We start from the raw sequence: 20,338 nt of genomic DNA, 5'->3' as shown, positions 1-20,338 counted from the left end.
TTTGTTTTTTACTTTTTTATATTATCTTTCACTTTTAACAAATTAAAATTTGTTTTTTACTTTTTTTATATTATTTTTTAATTTTAACAAATAAAACATTTCTTTTTTTTTGATTCAAGGTTGTATATAATTTAAATTTTTTTTATTTCATTTATCTAAATGTTTGCCATTTCATAACTTTTCTGTATGTATTAGGCAACATTTTAATTTTTTCAGTTATTTTAAAAACTTTTAGAATTTTTTTAATTGAAACATTTTTTTATTTGGATTTTTGTGGATTGTAAATTTTTTAGTTTAATAAATTTTTTAACTCATTTATAACATTTTCGAAATTTATTTTTATTATAAGGATTTAAAAAAGATGTTCTGTCAATATAATTTTTATTAAGTTAAAAATAATTCTATTTCATTTAATTTGAATTTATTGTGTATACATATATCTAATACATACATATATATTTCCGTTTTATGAGTCTTAGTTTTTTTATAATACTACTAGAGTACCCGGAAGACTTTGTTCTGCCCGAAAGTTGGTTTGAATTCATTTTAAAAGTGAGTCTCACTTTTCCTCTTCCCTCACTATTCTTATTATTGTCCATCTTGCCCATTTATCTTCCTCCCACTCCCGAGACCAACTACCGGTGCTACTTCCACACCAACTCCTACTCCCACTACCACTCCTAGTCCCACTCTCCTTACCTCTAAAATCTCTATACCAAATATGGAATGCGTGCTTCACCTGACAGCCCGCTTTCAATATCTTCGTTTCTATAAACCACTATGAAATTATATAACACTAATACAGGTACAATTTTAAAAATCCCATTCATCGTTACATATAACACATTCATAGATACCCAATTGAGGCGTTCCGCTGCCACAATAATACTGTTCTTTGTGATATATATACGTTCTCAGTAATGAGAGGAGTTTGTCATACTGTAGCTTCTGCAAAAAAAACTTTTTGCAAATGTTTCCCCCTCCCTCCTCGTCTCCATATTTGATTCCTGTCTCTCGTCGTAACTTATGGCGATATCTCGAAAAGGCGTCCACCTATAGACCTAATGCCCACTCCCTCTTAAAATGCTCAGTAACACCTTTCGTTTGATACCCATATCGTACAAACATTCTAGAGTCACCCCTGGCCCACCCTAATGGCGATATCTCGAAAAGGCGTCCACCTATAGACCTAGTGCCCACTCCCTCTTAAAATACTCAGTAACACCTTTCGTTTGATACCCATATCGTACAAACATTCTAGAGTCACCCTTGGTCCACCTTTATGGCGATATCTCGAAAAGGCGTCCACCTATAGAACTAAGGATTACTCCCTTTTAAAATACTCATTACCACCTTTCATTTGATACCCATATCGTACAAACACATTCCAGAGTCACCCCTGGCCCACCCTAATGGCGATATCTCGAAAAGGCGTCCACCTATGGACCTAATGCCCACTCCCTCTTGAAATGCTCAGTAACACCTTTCGTTTGATACCCATATAGTACAAACACATTCTAGAGTCACCCCTGGCCCACCCTAATGGCGACATTTCGAAAAGGCGTCCACCTATAGACCTAATGCCCACTCCCTCTTAAAACGCTCAGTAACACCTTTCATTTGATTCCCATATCGTACAACTAGAGACACCCCTGGTCCACCTTTATGGCGATATCTCGAAACGGCGTCCACCTAGGGAACTAAGGATCACTCCTTTTCAAAATACTCATTAACAGCTTTCATTTGATACCCATATCGTACAAACATATTCTAGAGTCACCCCTGGTCCACCTTTATGGGGATTTCTCGAAAACGCGTTCACCTATAGAACTAAAGCCCATTCCCTTTTAAAATACTCATTATCACCTTTCATTTGATACCCATATCGTACAAACACATTCTAGAGTCAGCCCTGGTCCACATTTATGGCGATATCCCTAAATGGCGTCCATCCATAGAACTATGGCCTACTCTCTCTTAAAATACTCTTTAATACCTTCCATTTGATACACATGTCATACAACCACATTCCAGGGTTACCCTAGGTTCATTTTCCTACATGGTGATTTTCCTTATTTTGTCTCCATAGCTCTCAACTGAGTATGTAATGTTCGGTTACACCCGAACTTAGCCTTCCTTACTTGTTATATATGTATATAGATTATTAAATAATTCTTTTCACTTAACACCACAAAATTTCACACTGTGCGCCACCTTAAAACAGGTGTCCTACATAACGAAAGTTTGGCTTTCCTGCAGATGCACTCAGAGTTGAATTTTTGTGGAATTTATAAAACCAAAAATATTGCAATAGAAAAGGAAAAATAAAATTATTGGTGGCATAAAAACTGCTATAAGCATCAAATGTTTTTACTTCTTCTATTTCATACCAATTCGCTGGGGCTTTGACGCAAATGTGCACGAGGTATTTGTGATTTTCCGCTAACTGCTGATGCCGTTAACGCCGATGATATTGTTGTAATGGGTGATGCAGCTCTTTGTGGCGCTTGCATTTGCTTGAGATAATGTTGTTGTTGCTGCGGCATTTTATTTTTGTGTCTGAATTGATGTTGCTGATGTTGTTGCCGTAAAGCGGTCACATTTTGTGTATTACTCTCGCCAAAAAAGAAACTCTCACTACGTCCGCCAGGTGCAGGTGGTGGTGTTAATGGCGGTTGTGGAGAATCCAAATTAACGCTATATGGACGTGGTGAACGATACTGTTCGTACATTGAGATGGGACGAGGCCGTTGTTGTTGTTGTTGTTGTGCAGCAATATTATTGCTACTGTTGTTGTTATTATTGTTCAAGCCATTGCTGTGACTGTTGCTATTTCGATAATTCACATGCAAACTTATTTTCGATTCAGTAATGGCATCTTGTAAAATGGCTTGAGAGGAGGCGAAACGATCACGCTGTAATTGGGACATTTGCTTTGGGGTCGCTGCGCCGCCGATTGCAGTTGCGCCATCAATGTAATGTGTATGTTGTGGATGAAGATGATGCTGTTGTGGATGTTGTTGTTGTTGGTAATTAGAAAAATTTGTTGATGTGCTACGTTGCATACCGCCCCCACCACCACCAGCTGAGCCATGAGCATTGTTGCCACTCCCGCCATTGTTGTTGTTCGTTATATCAACGTTTACGTGCGAGGTACGCCACATTCCTGTAAGGTTTGTTTTTGTTTTTTTTTGCTCTCTTAATTTGATTGCTTACAAGCAACTTGTTGTTGTTGATTTTTTTTTGCAATCGCTGTTGTTTTATTTGGTTATCTTATTAGTTACTGTGAAATAAATATTTATTTTTCGTCTGTTTGTCTGGGATGACGACACCGTCGACACAACTTTTTATAATTTTTGCTATTTTTGGGCGAATGATGTGCGCGCCTTGCCGCTCCAATGACGATGGCACATCGATGAAAGCATAGCTTTTTTTTAAATTAAATTATATAGTTTTAACTATTTTTCTTTGGTTTATTCGTTTATTTAATGCTGCATGGAAAAGTACTATCAATGTAATTGGGCAACTCACAAGAGTGTCGTATTCATGTAAAATGGTTTCCAACATAAAATTTAATTATTAAATCATAGCACATACGGCGCATATGAGACCTCGCTTAACTATAAACAAACTCCATTTGAAGATTTTCGATTTGTATTAAAATTTGTTTTTTTTTTACTTTTTTTATATTATTTTCTACTTTTAACAAATTAAAATTTTTTATTAATTTTTTTGTTTTTTTTTTTTTTTTGGATTCAAACTTGTATATATTAAATATTTTGTTTATTTCATTTATCTAAATTTTTGACATTTCATAACTTTTCTATATTTATTAGGCAACATTTTAATTTTTCAAGTTATTTTAAAAACTTTTCGATTTTTTTAAATTGAAAAAATCCTTAATGTGAAGTATTTTTAGATTGTAAATGTCTTAGTTTAATAAATTTTTGAACTCATTTATAACAATTCCGAAATTTACATGCGGCGTAAATGGGAGCTTGTGAATTGCCTGACTATAAACAAACTCCATTCTATATAAATTTTTTTTTGAAGAAAATTTTTGAATTTGTTAAATACAAATTGGTTGTTTCGATGGTTTTCAACACAAAATTTTATTAAAGCATAGTACATATGGCGCATATGAGACCTTGTGAATTGCCTGACTATAAACCAACTAGAGATATACGCCGCCGAAAAACCCCGCCGCCACCGCCGATTAGGGTCGTTTTTCGTACGCCGCCGCCGAATGTCAAAAATATTGGCGCGGCGGCGGCGGCGGCGTCCGGCGCGTTAATATATTTTCTACTCGTTTAAAACTGTTTAGGCCATTTATTGTTCATGTCGAAAATTGGTCGGATATGATCGAAAGTGGTTTCAACGGATGCGCATCACTGCCAGTTATAAGAAACTAATTGCGAAATTTAACTCTTTCTAACTGTTCAAAAGTTATTTAAAAAAAACAGACGTTTTCGATGTCACGGACTTTGCATCACCCAATTCACCAAGTTATTAAAACAAAACACTAAAATAAAAGCTATATAATAAATTTATATGCTCACTTTGCATATTTTTTCCAAAATATAATGAACAATGAATTCAAATAAAATTACCCAAGGCGTTTCAAATTGTTTTCAAATTGTCCTCAAGCAAAAAAGGTGCCGATTTTTTTCAAAATTTTATATTGCGATTGGCTGAACCCTAACGTAGTGGACAGTCGAACCAGTCTGAAAACTGAAGCTACGCGGTCATCCATAATGGTCACGCTCTAACGTTACAAGGTGTTTCTCTAGTGTAGCTCGGCAGCATAGCGCGACAAAAGCATCCGTTGGAAAGTCTTCGGAGCTACACCTAGGGCTTCTAGGAAAATGACGTCGACGAAGGTATGAGTTCGAAGTCGCAGTCCTATAGATTCTGTGCTGGCATATGGTGTGAGGGTCAGGAGGCGTGGTAGCGACTGGTGGTCGGGATTGCTACTGTTCGCACATCGGGAATTGCAGCTCTTAAAAACAGCCGAAAAAACTGGAGGCGCCCTGTGTCACGAGAGTCATGAGTATTAATAGACCATTAATAGCAACCGTAAGTCGCCGAAGCATCTCTGGAGTAAGTGAACGAGGGACATTCCCGCCGCAAGGAGCAACTCCTGAAAATTTTTGAACGGTCTGAGAGATCTTGAGGCAAAAACCCCGGATCTTTCCGAAATGGCCAACACGTTGATTTCTTTAAATACATACAAACAAAACCTTCACTAAATACTATTTTTTTTAAATAGGAAAATCAAGCTTTTTAAAGTAAGAAAACCGGCGTACGCCGGCGCGCCGCCCACGCCGCCGACGCCAGTATATAATAGTGCCTACACCGCCGCCGCCGATAAAGTGATCGGCGTAAACCTCTTAAACCAACTCCATTTGAAAATTTTCCATTTGTATTAAAATTTGTTTTTTTACTTTTTGTACATTAATTTTTATTTCTAACAAATTAAAATTTGTTTTTTACTTTTTTTATATTATTTTTTACTTTTAACAAATAAAATTTGTCTTTTATTTATTTTTTTTGTTTATTCAAAGTTGTATATATTTAAAATTTTTTTATTTCATTTATCTAAATTTTTGTCATTACATAACTTTTCTGGATTTATTAAGCTAAATTTTAATTTTTCAGTTATTTTAAAAACTTAGAATTCTTTAAATTGAAAACATCTTTAATTTGAAGTATTCTTAGATTGTAAAATTCTTAGTTTAATAAATTTTTGAGCTCATTTATAAGATTTTCAAAATTTACATGCGGCGCAAATGGGAGCTTGTGAATTGCCTGACTATATACAAACTCCATTCTATATTAATTTTTTTTTGAAGAAAATTTTCGATTTGTTAAATACAAATTGGTTGTTTCGATGGTTTTCAACACAAAATTTTATGAAAACATAGCACATATGGCGCATATGAGACCTTGTGAATTGCCTGACTATAAACCAACTCTATTTGAAAATTTTCCATTTGTATTAAAATTTGTTTTTTACTTTTTTATATTATCTTTCACTTTTAACAAATTAAAATTTGTTTTTTACTTTTTTTATATTATTTTTTAATTTTAACAAATAAAACATTTCTTTTTTTTTGATTCAAGGTTGTATATAATTTAAATTTTTTTTATTTCATTTATCTAAATGTTTGCCATTTCATAACTTTTCTGTATGTATTAGGCAACATTTTAATTTTTTCAGTTATTTTAAAAACTTTTAGAATTTTTTTAATTGAAACATTTTTTTATTTGGATTTTTGTGGATTGTAAATTTTTTAGTTTAATAAATTTTTTAACTCATTTATAACATTTTCGAAATTTATTTTTATTATAAGGATTTAAAAAAGATGTTCTGTCAATATAATTTTTATTAAGTTAAAAATAATTCTATTTCATTTAATTTGAATTTATTGTGTATACATATATCTAATACATACATATATATTTCCGTTTTATGAGTCTTAGTTTTTTTATAATACTACTAGAGTACCCGGAAGACTTTGTTCTGCCCGAAAGTTGGTTTGAATTCATTTTAAAAGTGAGTCTCACTTTTCCTCTTCCCTCACTATTCTTATTATTGTCCATCTTGCCCATTTATCTTCCTCCCACTCCCGAGACCAACTACCGGTGCTACTTCCACACCAACTCCTACTCCCACTACCACTCCTAGTCCCACTCTCCTTACCTCTAAAATCTCTATACCAAATATGGAATGCGTGCTTCACCTGACAGCCCGCTTTCAATATCTTCGTTTCTATAAACCACTATGAAATTATATAACACTAATACAGGTACAATTTTAAAAATCCCATTCATCGTTACATATAACACATTCATAGATACCCAATTGAGGCGTTCCGCTGCCACAATAATACTGTTCTTTGTGATATATATACGTTCTCAGTAATGAGAGGAGTTTGTCATACTGTAGCTTCTGCAAAAAAAACTTTTTGCAAATGTTTCCCCCTCCCTCCTCGTCTCCATATTTGATTCCTGTCTCTCGTCGTAACTTCCCCCTTTCACTTTCTCGATTTTTCTCTATGCTACTCCAACTTGATAATAAGTTCCTTTCCTTCCTACCTCAAGTTTCTCAAATATTAAGCTTATAAAGAGGGCCCCTGCACTGAATTTCAAACAAATCGGACCATAAATTAGATTTTCCGTATAGATTGGTTTATGGTCCGCTTTCCGGAAAGAAACGTTTCTCAAATGTTAAGCTTGATAAAGAGGTACCCTTGCACCGAATTTAAAGCAAATCGCAGCCTAAATTAGAATTTCCCGAACAGATCGGTCCTTGGTCCGCTTTCCGGAGAGGAAAGTTTCTCGAATAAAAGCCAATCAAGGGGGTATCCCTGTGTCAAATTTCAAGCAAATTGTACTCTAAATACGATTTTCTAGAATAGGTCGATCTCTGGTTAATGCTTTATAAAGAGGTACCCTTGCACCGAATTGAAAGCAAATCGCACCATAAATTAGATTTTTCCGAATAGATCGGTCCTTGGTCCGCTTTCCGGAAATCCCGAAAGAAAAGTTTATCAAATATTAAGCCATATTAAGGGGGTACCTCTGTGCCAAAATATTTATTTCATTAGAACAGGAAGGTCCCAAGTTCACTTCTCGGAAAGATAAGAAGTAAACCGGCGCAATTATGAATCTAAAGCATCCTCAATTCCTCATGAACATACACACAAAATTTCATCAAATTCGGTGCAGTCGTTTGAAAGAAGTTCAGTCACAAAATAAAGTACAGAAGAAATACATACATATATTAAAATTTTTAAATTGGTTTTATATTTTTTATACTCAGTTGAGCAGAGCTCACAGAGTATATTAAGTTTGATTGGATAACGGTTGGTTGTACATATATAAAGGAATCGAGATAGATATAGACTTCCATATATCAAAATAATCAGGATCCAAAAAAAATTTGATTGAGCCATGTCCGTCCGTCCGTCCGTCCGTCCGTCCGTCCGTTAACACGATAACTTGAGTAAATTTTGAGGTATCTTGATGAAATTTGGTATGTAGGTTCCTGAGCACTCATCTCAGATCGCTATTTAAAATGAACGATATCGGACTATAACCACGCCCACTTTTTCGATATCGAAAATTTCGAAAAACCGAAAAAATGCGATAATTCATTGCCAAATGCGGTTAAAGCGATGAAACTTGGTAGATGGGTTGACGTTATGACGCAGAATAGAAAACTAGTAAGATTTTGGACAATGGGCGTGGCACCGCCCACTTTTACAAGATGGTAATTTAAAAGTTTTGCAAGCTGTAATTTGGCAGTCGTTGAAGATATCATGATGAAATTTGGCAGGAACGTTACTACTATTACTATATATGTGCTAAATAAAAATTAGCAAAATTGGATGAAGAACACGCCCACTTTTAAAAAAAAAATTATTTTTAATTCAAATTTTAACAAAAAATTTAATATCTTTACTGTATATAAGTAAATTAAGTCAAAATTCAACTCCAGTAATGATATGATGCAACAAAATACAAAAATAAAAGAAAATTTCAAAATGGGCGTGGCTCCGCCCATTTTCATTTAGTGTGTCTAGAATTTTTTTAATGCCATAAGTCGAACAAAAATTTACCAATCCTTTTGAAATTTGGTAGGAGTATAGATTCTATGACGTTAACTGTTCTCTGTAAAAATGGTCGAAATCGGTGGAAGCCACGCCCAGTTTTTATACACAGTCCACCGTCTGTCCTTCCGCTCGGCCGTTAACACAATAACTTGAGCAAAAACCGATATATCTTTACTAAACTTAGCCCACGTACTTATCTGAACTCACTTTATCTTGGTATAAAAAATGGCCGAAATCCGACCATAACCACGCCCACTTTATCGATATCGAAAATTACGAAAAATTAAAAAAATGCCATAATTCTATACCAAATACGAAAAAAGGGATGAAACATGGTAACGGGATTGGTTTATTGACGCAAAATATAACTTTGGAAAAAACTTTGTAAAATGGGTGTGACACCTACCATATTAAGTAGAAGAAAATGAAAAAGTTCTACAAGGCGAAATCAACAGGCCTTGGAATCTTGGCAGGAATACTGTTAGTGTTATTGAATATATAAATAAATTAGCAGTACCCGACAGATGATTTTCTGGATCACCTGATCCACATTTGGTCGATATCGCGAGAACGCCTTCACATATACATCTAAGGGCCACTCGCTTTTAAAACCCTCATTAATACCTTTAATTTGATATCCATATCGTACAAACACATTCTAGAGTCAACCCTGGCCCACGCTAATGGCGATATCTCGAAAAGGCGTGCACCTATAGACCTAATTCCCACTCCCTCTTAAAATGCTCAGTAACACCTTTCGTTTGATACCCATATCGTAAAAACATTCTAGAGTCACCCCTGGCCCACCCTAATGGCGATATCTCGAAAAGGCGTCCACCTATATACCTAATGTCCACTCCCTCTTAAAATGCTCAGTAACACCTTTCCTTTGATACCCATATCGTACAAACATTCTAGAGTCACCCCTGGCCCACCCTAATGGCGATATCTCGAAAAGGCGTCCACCTATAGACCTAATGCCCACTCCCTCTTAAAATGCTCAGTAACACCTTTCGTTTGATACCCATATCGTACAAACATTCTAGAGTCACCCCTGGCCCACCCTAATGGCGATATATCGAAAAGGCGTCCACCTATAGACCTAATGCCCATTACCTCTTAAAATGCTCAGTAACACCTTTCGTTTGATACCCATATCGTACACACATTCTAGAGTCACCCTTGGTCAACCTTTATGGCGATATCTCGAAAAGGCGTCCACCTATAGAACTGAGGATTACTCCCTTTTAAAATACTCATTACCACCTTTCATTTGATACCCATATCGTACAAACACATTCTAGAGTCACCCTGGCCCACCCTAATGGCGATATCTCGAAAAGGCGCCCACCTATAGACCTAGTGCCCACTCCCCCTTAAAATGCTCAGTAACACCTTTCGTTTGATACCCATATCGTACAAACATTCTAGAGTCACCCTTGGTCCACCTTTATGGCGATATCTCGAAAAGGCGTCCACCTATAGAACTAAGGATTACTCCCTTTTAAAATACTCATTACCACCTTTCATTTGATACCCATATCGTACAAACACATTCCAGAGTCACCCCTGGCCCACCCTAATGGCGATATCTCGAAAAGGCGTCCACCTATGGACCTAATGCCCACTCCCTCTTAAAATGCTCAGTAACACCTTTCGTTTGATACCCATATCGTACAAACACATTCTAGAGTCACCCCTGGCCCACCCTAATGGCGACATTTCGAAAAGGCGTCCACCTATAGACCTAATGCCCACTCCCTCTTAAAACGCTCAGTAACACCTTTCATTTGATTCCCATATCGTACAACTAGAGACACCCCTGGTGCACCTTTATGGCGATATCTCGAAACGGCGTCCACCTAGGGAACTAAGGATCACTCCTTTTCAAAATACTCATTAACAGCTTTCATTTGATACCCATATCGTACAAACATATTCTAGAGTCACCCCTGGTCCACCTTTATGGGGATTTCTCGAAAAGGCGTTCACCTATAGAACTAGAGCCCATTCCCTTTTAAAATACTCATTATCACCTTTCATTTGATACCCATATCGTACAAACACATTCTAGAGTCAGCCCTGGTCCACCTTTATGGCGATATCCCTAAATGGCGTCCATCCATAGAACTATGGCCTACTCTCTCTTAAAATACTCTTTAATACCTTCCATTTGATACACATGTCATACAACCACATTCCAGGGTTACCCTAGGTTCATTTTCCTACATGGTGATTTTCCGTATTTTGTCTCCATAGCTCTCAACTGAGTATGTAATGTTCGGTTACACCCGAACTTAGCCTTCCTTACTTGTTTTTATTAAAATTTTTTTTTTTATTTTTTTATTTATTTTTTTTTTTAATATTATTTATTATATTTTATGTTGTTGTAGCGATAAGGACGCTCCCCAAAGGCCCTGGGGAGTGCTATCTATGTTGATGGTCCTTTGCCGGATGGAGATCCGGTACGTTCCGGTATCAAGCCCGACCATCTCGGGAACGATTTGGTATGACCACATGCGACCTTCTAGGCCATTCCGCCCTCCCACCCCCTAGATCCATGAGGAGTTCGGGGTCGCCAGAGCCTCGGCTGATGAAACAGGATTCGCCACGGATAGTTGATGTTGACAATTGGGTTGGAGAAGCTATATTTTGAGCTGTTAACACCTTGAAAGGGCTGCGCTACACAACTCCTTGAATCTATTTGGTATTTTAGTCGCCTCTTACAACAGGAATACCTACCACGGCACAGTGTTTCGTGTAGAACAAGCTAGCTGGACAAAAACAAAGTTCTTATTCCAAGAAAAGTGTAATGAGAAATGAAAGAAAACAAACAAAATAACGGGATTTTTGCTTTTTTTTTGATATTTTTGCTCATATATATTGAGTAATTAAAGTAAGAAGGCAGGAGTGGCCGTAAAATGCATTGATTAATTTGCAAAATTCTTGTTGAATATTAAGATTCATATTTCTTTTAAGTGAACAATTTTACATAATTTTTTTGATGGATTCTAAGCTCGAAGGTAAGTAAAAATGTTTAATAGTAATTCTTTCACGATTAGAGTGTTTTCAATATATTTAACATTCCGTTATTAAGAAGAAAAGGCATTTTTTCCCTATATTTTTAACTTTAGGGACTAAAAAGTTACATACATCCGCGGACATCCGGGCTTAATTTTACATATGTTATAGTCGCAAGTATTCTCTAATAGTCGAAAGAAAAAACCATTGCGAATTCTTTGCACATCTAATTTAATTTTTTTTTTATAGATTTAGTTATCTCTACATATCAAATAGGATGTATGTACGTACCAGCTCCGACGAGATATTTGAACCTTTAAAGCTGATCTACAAACGGCAAAACCAATTCCCTGGTACAGGGAACAAACACGTAGCCATAAAACATACAAAAATAAACGCGCAAGGTCAACAAGATCACACCAAAAGCAAAAAGGCGAAGATCATTGACTTCAACCTGCCACAACCTACCGCACCAGTCACCAAGGCATAAAAACAGGTACATACAATGGATTGATGAAGATAAACCAAAACCAGGTTTCGGCAATACCAATGACGGCAACACTGCTCGTAGGTTTTTCGAAAATTCTGAGGCTAGTGCTGAGATTACGAGATTGGATGTAACGCTCATCAAAAGATGCGACACTCTCCTTCGCGCATTAGCATCTGGGTACAATATAAATATCCAAAAATTTGAAAAATTTGCGGTCCAGACTAAAAAACTATACATAGATCTCTATCCATGGTTTAATATGCCTGTTTCGGTTCATAAATTCTTAGTGCATAGTACTGATATTATAAAATCAGCAATTTTACCTATTGGTCAACTTTCCGAGGAAGCACAGGAAGCCCGTAACAAAGATTTGAGACGATTCAGGGCTGAAAACACACAAAAGCAGTCACGTGAAGCCACGAATAGAGATCTTATGAATATGTTGCTTATAACATCGGATCCTTTAGTTAACAGTTTTAGGGAGATACCTAAGAAAAAATTTAAAAGTCTGACTTCAGAAGTCTTAAATTTACTGTCCCCCGATAATGTTGAGGAGTCAATAAATACCCCAGTTGTTTCAAGCTTTCACAGTAGTGTTGCTGATGTTCATGACTATTCCACAAGTGATTCATCCAATGAAAGTGATGTTAGCGAATAATAACATAATTATAAAAGATAACCTAGCCTATAACTTTTTGTTGGATCAGGTTTTATTCAATTTAAATCTATTGTCTTTTCTACTTTGTATGATACTTTACTTTTAAGTTTTTGTAATAAGTAATTTTCACATAATTAATTTAATTATTTACATTGTTATTATTATTATCGTAATTCACTTTTACATTCCTGACTGGTACTGTAAAATAATTCTGTAAAAATTGTAGTGCCAGGATAAATACACAAATAAATACAAAATATGTATGTACATATGTACAGTCACTCACATAAATAAGTAGACACCCCTTTTTGGATAATTCTTACAATTTTCGCTTTCGCAAATTTATTTTAACTAATTTCCCATAAGAAAATTTGTCACGATCTATAATAAAAACTAAATTATATTTAAAAAATTCGACGAATTTTCATAAAAAATTTTAATTTTATTTCCGAATTTTTTAGAGTATTGAGATTTGTATTCCATTCAATTTAAGTACAATAAAGTAATATTCTTAAGTCCTTTAAATTTTTTTGGATCTATGTCACTTATTCACATGAGTTACTGTATATGAAATAAGCAAATGTATGCATATGAAGTAAAATTTTGGAAAAAAATCAAAAAAAAAAAGAACATATGGCTGAAAAAATGACGTAGTTGTAATAAATGACTGCATATGAAACGGAAAATCTCATAAAATAATTTTGTCCAGCTAGCTTGTTCTACACGAAACACTGTGCGCGGGTATATTCTAACCCCCTAATCCGCTGGGGGTTATTATATTTTATTATTATTTTTTATTATTATTTCTTATTTTTTGTATTACTATTATTGTTATTATTATTTTTTAAAAAGAAAAATCCTTTTATTTTTCCCCTTTTATTTTATTAATTTTTTTCTTTTAATTATTATTATTATGTATATATAGATTTTTTGTTGTTTTTTCTTTTATTTTTTATTATCATTTATTGTTTTTTATTATTATTTATTATTTTTTGTATTATAATTTTTTATTATTTTTTAATTTAAAAATTCTTTTTATTTTTATTTTTCCCTTTTTATTTTTATTCTTTTAATTTTTCTTTTGATTATTATTATTTATTTTTTCTTTTAATAATTATTTATTATTTTTTTCTTTTAATTATTATTTATTTTTTTCTTTTAACTATTATTTTATTTTTTAAGTGTTTAAGAATTTAAAACCTTTTGGAATTTTATATATGTACTTAGTATGTGTCACAATATCAAAATTTAACTTTTAATTTTTTTTTTTCTTTATTTTTCTTTAATTTTCACATTTTACTACTGACACAAAATGCTCTATGGATAACATTTTTTTCTAAGCCTTCCACATATTCATGTATTGGCCTTGTGTAAAACTTTCTATGTATGATTTCTAAAATATTTTAGAATTTTAGTTCGCATATTTCTTTCATGAGTTTCGTATCATTTCCGCTGCACTTTTGCAATTTTTCATAGCACCAACGACAGAAATAAAAAAATAAAACTTAATATTAACGCACCCAACAACAATAAATGCCTAATTAAGCTTTGAAATATTTTTATATCATTTTTCTTTATATTTTTCCGTTTTATTTCACGCGATCGGCTCAAAAATCGCTATACATATGTACATATACATATGTATGTGGCATATGATTATTTATTGTTTTTTTTTTTCGTATTCAAAATTCAGAATTTAGGGTGCGGCAAACGGTAATGGCAGTGTCAGCAGTGCATTGCCATAATGCCAAACCAAATCACGGCCAGAACGGCGTTTCACAACAACATTTTTTTTATATGCGCATACGTAATGTGTAATGCATATGTGGAATATGTGAGCTATGTAAGTATGTTAGCTGTAACCGTTGTACACAAACTCGGCAGATATGTTCATATGTAATGTACAATAACGCCACGTTTATGTGTTTGCTTCTTGGCAAAACGTTGGAGCGCGCGACACAGTTTATGCAAAACACCGTCCGTCCTCCGTCCAAACGCACCGAGTTTCTAAGCGTTTTGGCTTGTTTGTTGGTTGGTCAGTCAGCAAGCTAGCCAGCTGAGTTGATCGGAATCATTGTGTAGATAAATACGTTTTACGGGTATTTTTGTTTGGTTGGTTGATTTTAACTGGCTTTTTAAGCCGTTCTTGAATCTCTTCGGTGTGCGCGCTTAGCTTGTTTAGCGTTTGTCAAAAATGCAGTGCAATAAAAAAACTAAAAAAAAACACACGAATGCTACGTAAAAGCAAAAACACCGTAATTTAGTATTCAATGGCATGAGCGTACCGCATCGCACCGAACCGAACCGCACCGCACATAGTACACCGCTGGACAAATGGACGTTAGAGCAAAACGAAAATTTTTATTTTTAAACACGAGCTAGCACCAATGAATTAAAAAGTTGAAAAGAAAACATGTAAGGGAGACTAAGTTCAGACGAAACTTAACAGTGGATACCCAATATTGAATACAAACATGATTAACGACTCATGTTTTTAAAACTGAGTAATCGGCTGATTCGTTTTGTTTTGTTGATTTCCGACAGGCTGGATAATTGATGTATATTGAAACGATTTTCCTCATCTCTTGGAAAATTTGGTTTGGAAACAACCCGGTTTATGCGTTCTCTCCTAGAAAGAAAAACTGCACAATGCCGAAAGGTTTTATCTTCAAACAAATTTGACAAGGGATGACGGCAAGTCCTTCAAATATACGAGGGTTGCTATTTATATTTTGAGCCTAATTATAAAAAGGAGAGACAGTAATTTATTATTGAAAATTGCTTTATTGTTTTTCGAAGTATTCTCCATGATAATCTATACACTTTTGCATGCGTTCAAACCAATTTTCGTAGCACCTTTTCCACTACGATTGAGGTATCTGCAAAACATGGTTTGTGAATGCATCAACGGCTCCTTCAGGCGCCGAAAAACGTTGGCCACGCAATTTATTCTTGATTTTCGGAAATAAAAAGTAGTCATTTGGCGCCAAATCAAGGCTGTACGGAGGGTGACTCATTAATTCGACGTTTTGGCGAGTTAAATAGACGGTTGTTTCAGCCGATGTGTGCGAGCTGGCTTTGTCATGATGAAGAATGATCCTTCGTTGCCGCTTCTTCTTCCGTATTTCACCAAGCACTACTGGCAAACAAATGGTTGTGTACCATTCGGAATTCACCGTTCTTCGTTGCTCTAATGGCACGGTAGCCACATGCCCAGTTATTCCGAAGAAACAGGCGATCATTTGCTTCGAAGTGCTTCGCGCACGAATCACTTTTTTCGGACTTGGCTCATCTTGATTGCCGTTTTGTTTCGGGCTCATACGCATAGATCCAAGATTCGTCACCTGTGTAGATATTATATGCAGCTTTTGATGCACCGCGATTGTATTTCTTGAGTATTTCTTTGCACCAATTGACACGAGCATCTTTTTGAGCTTTTATCAAATTATGCGGGATCCAACGCGAACAAATTTTTTCATAGCTAAATGTTCATGCAATATCTTATTGATGCCCGTCATACTAATGCCCAGGGATACCTCAATCTCACGATAAGTCGTATGACGATCTTGCAATATAAGTTCGCGCATAGTGTCAATGTTTTGTTGCACAACAACTCATTTTGGACGGTGGCCATGATGGAATTCGTTATACCAGCGTTTCACAGTGGCAGGTGATGGGGCTTCATCACCAAAAGTGGAAGTAAGTTGTTCAAAGCACTCCTGTCTTGATAATCTACGTCGAAAGTCGTAACAAATCATCGCACGAGTTAATTTCATTTTTTCGATGAGATACAATTTTTAAGTTACTGTTCACAACACAAGTTGTGCTCAAATTTCAAAATTATCTGAAGAAGGTTATGCTTAAAAAACGTCAAACTTTCAATTGAAAACGTCAGATGGCACCGGCAAACAATTAGTATTGGCAAGGCACAAAATATAAATAGCAACCCTCGTACATCAATAAGTCAACTGAGGGTTAAAAAGTTCCATAAATTTATTTAATATAATATTCGTAAATCGAAGACCGAAGATGAATTTTGAGGACCGAAATAAGAAAACTTAGGAATTTTATAAATCGAAAATGAGGGCATGGTTTTGCTCGAGATGTAGACAAAAAAAAAATAAAATTTATACGGACCTCAACTTGAGATCAACTTTGAAATAAGAAAACTTAAATTTTCTAATTCAAAACTTGGGATGCGGCTATAGCCCGAACTATAAATCTCTAGCCACTTCCATGTTTCCGGCAACTGCATGGATACCTCTTTCGAAATATTCATTCAAATTTTAACAGACATTCCTGATTAACATAAAAAAATTCTAGCTGTACATTTGTGTACATTTTATTTAATAATTTGGGAAAAATTTAAACAACGTGACATCAGGACGGACAAGGCGACAGCTGTTTCGATTATACCTTGTAAATCTCTTCAAAGCCTTTTCTCCCGGGAGTGGGAGTCGAACTCGCACCCCTACGATAGTTGAAATGGTTGTAAACGCATTCAGCTACGTCATGCCTGTTGTGAAGTCTTTCCCAATTGCCTTCTTTATGCATATTTTAATCTTTTACACATTGCATACTTCGTATGCAATTATGTGTTAAAGCTATGCTTGGTACGGCGGTTTTCAAAGAAACTTTGGTTTTTGTTGCTGTTTTCGTTCTATTTATAGAACTACAACGAATTAACCAATTTTGTCTGTTTGTATGATTTTTTAATAATCGGGGATTGCCCATATTGCTTTTTTAAATGTATGAAAACATTTATTTGAAGCAATTTTTTAATTTTTATAATTTATTTAATAATTTGGGAAAAATTTAAACAACGTGACATCAGGACGGACAAGGCGACAGCTGTTTCGATTATACCTTGTAAATCTCTTCAAAGCCTTTTCTCCCGGGAGTGGGAGTCGAACTCGCACCCCTACGATAGTTGAAATGGTTGTAAACGCATTCAGCTACGTCATGCCTGTTGTGAAGTCTTTCCCAATTACCTTCTTTATGCATATTTTAATCTTTTACACATTGCATACTTCGTATGCAATTATGTGTTAAAGCTATGCTTGGTACGGCGGTTTTCAAAGAAACTTTGGTTTTTGTTGCTGTTTTCGTTCTATTTATAGAACTACAACGAATTAACCAATTTTGTCTGTTTGTATGATTTTTTAATAATCGGGGATTGCCCATATTGCTTTTTTAAATGTATGAAAACATTTATTTGAAGCAATTTTTTAATTTTTATAATTTATTTAATAATTTGGGAAAAATTTAAACAACGTGACATCAGGACGGACAAGGCGACAGCTGCTGTTTCGATTATACCTTGTAAATCTCTTCAAAGCCTTTTCTCCCGGGAGTGGGAGTCGAACTCGCACCCCTACGATAGTTGAAATGGTTGTAAACGCATTCAGCTACGTCATGCCTGTTGTGAAGTCTTTCCCAATTGCCTTCTTTATGCATATTTTAATCTTTTACACATTGCATACTTCGTATGCAATTATGTGTTAAAGCTATGCTAGTTTTTTTTGTACTCCAAACGCTTTTCCTAAGAATCTATGTTATGCCCATAGTTAGCTTGATTAATTTCGAAAGAAGTATATTTACGTTTTTAAACATTGTTTTGTGCATTGTTCGAAATTTTCGTTATAGAAAAAAAGACATGATTATGAGGAATGACCTTCGCACTTCAACCAAATTTACTTCGAAACAAGTTTTCGAATGCAAAAAGTAGGCGTGGCGTTTCTTCGAAACTTTCGATGTCACAAAAGTTGTGCAATTCGTTTTTTTTTTTTCACTTTCTTTTCAGATATGCCTGTATGTAAGATTCAATTTAGTAGATAGGAAAGTAGAATCTTGGAAATGTGCACATAGATTTTTGACTAATATCACTCAAGTTCTTTGTACAAATGAAACGTTTTTCTTAAGAAACACTGATAGGCCTTCACTTAGCTAATTAACCTAGTCCAAAAATTCTGTACTTTTTTTTACATTTTCTAAGCAATTCAAAATTTTCGAAACAGAAATAGAGGGCGTAATTATAATTGCATTTTGCACTACAGCTAAATTAGCTTCTAAAGAAATCGTTTTCAAATTTTTCGAAACGAAAAAATGGGCATGGCGTTTTTCGAAGTTTTCGAAATTGAAAAATTTTGTGAAATTGTGCCCGTTCATCTCCATAAACACTTTCGCACCTCTGATAGACCTGTATGGTCAGTTCAAATATGCTAAATGCAGTAAGAAAAGGTTAGGCATAATTCTGTTATATGATAGCCACTACAGGGTATAAAATCAAAGAACGCAATTTGAGAAAGGTGAGCTTAAACTAAACTTGAGCTATCTATTAAGTACAAAAACAACAACTAAAATAACACCGACTCATGCGTTTCGTAAAAGACTATATACAAACGGGAATATTATTTCACTTAGCCAACTGTCGATTCACAACTTAGAACGTAGACAAAGTAAGGTGTTTAGGCCCCAATGAAATTTCAGTATCAAAAAAAAATAATAATAATAGTATCTACCATATTTTTAAATTTTTGAGCTGAAGGCCAATTTAAATAAAAACACAACTTTTTGTATTATAGTTGTATAATTTATTCTTGTCGATATTTCGGCTTTATTCTAAAGCCATCTTCGGGATCATATAAATATGTTCTTATCAAAATAGTATCTACCGCAATAAAAAAAAGTATTTGAAACAGCAATGTGAATGCTAATGCTAGAAGAATTCGTAATTATAAAAAGGCTATGAATATTTTATTTATTGAAACTTGGCTGGTTCAGAGCACACAACTCGCGACCAGGCAACGAGCTAGGTTTAGACTTTACAATGCTAGACGAACGAACGAGCGCGCGAAAGAAATTGCCAAGTACTAATAGACCGATCAAAAAGCCAACCAACCAACCAACTTAGCAATGTTATTACATTGAAAAGATCGATCACACACTGTAGTTGGTCTTTTGTTTTCGTGTTTTTTGTTATTACAATTTTTTGTTTTGTATTACATCTTTTTTAGCTTTTTGTATCTCTTATTTTTGGTATTTTGTCACCCGCCACGCCAGCGCACAATGAAGCACCACAGTACGAGTTAATAGACAACCAAAGCGATGGGCTAACAAAAACAAACTGAAAATCTTTGAGTGTAAAGTTGTCTCTGCTGACTGTGAGAATAACAAAGCCAGTAAAGCCAGTGTTAAGTTGGCTGGTTGGTTGCTTGCTTGTTGATGTTGATGTTGTTGTTGTTGCTGCCGCCACTGTTGCCTGGTTGACTTACTACTCAATACTACTGATATGCCACTGCTAACAGACAATAGCCAATAGTGATGGACGGTACTGAGAAACCGGATACGTCTACTTTTTACGGATCTTAAAGCAAAAGCAATAGATTGCCGCGAATAATGATACCAAAACCCAATTTCTTGCGCTTGCAAGAAGCTCCAGAAAACGATTTCAGAAACCAAAAAAAAAGTTTTGGCGATCACCCTAGGTTACTGTTTTTGTAGCAATGCTTCGCCCCATCCAATAGGTGCGATATCCTCTGGCCGGAGTCC

General features: G+C 35.0%; 1 protein-coding gene across 12 annotated transcripts; it reads right to left on the bottom strand.

Moving 5' to 3' along the window:
* Positions 1 to 2,051: 2,051 nt before the first annotated feature.
* Positions 2,052 to 19,914, bottom strand: LOC137239516 (probable serine/threonine-protein kinase DDB_G0277165). 12 transcript variants are annotated; one of them, XM_067764921.1, is made up of 2 exons: positions 19,773 to 19,894; positions 2,052 to 3,283 (listed from the first exon to the last, which is right to left on the bottom strand). In XM_067764921.1, exon 2 carries the CDS (start codon positions 3,162 to 3,164, stop codon positions 2,385 to 2,387), a length of 780 nt encoding a protein of 259 aa, XP_067621022.1. In that variant the 5' UTR covers positions 3,165 to 3,283; positions 19,773 to 19,894; the 3' UTR covers positions 2,052 to 2,384. The 12 variants fall into 12 exon arrangements, with proteins under 12 accessions (XP_067621022.1, XP_067621023.1, XP_067621014.1 ...); XM_067764922.1 differs by having other exon boundaries at positions 19,793 to 19,889; XM_067764913.1 differs by having other exon boundaries at positions 2,053 to 3,491; positions 19,713 to 19,914.
* Positions 19,915 to 20,338: the final 424 nt, after the last annotated feature.

The sequence above is a fragment of the Eurosta solidaginis genome, chromosome 2 (genome assembly GCF_040869045.1).
Source record: "Eurosta solidaginis isolate ZX-2024a chromosome 2, ASM4086904v1, whole genome shotgun sequence".
NCBI lineage: Eukaryota > Metazoa > Arthropoda > Insecta > Diptera > Tephritidae > Eurosta > Eurosta solidaginis.
Note: the sequence above shows the minus strand (reverse complement) of the source record. Positions and strands in the feature narration are given on the sequence as shown.

Bases quoted from the DNA above. Each gene is read 5' to 3' on its own strand.
- LOC137239516 (XM_067764913.1), bottom strand. From the start codon at position 3,164: ATGTGGCGTACCTCGCACGTAAACGTTGATATAACGAACAACAACAAT.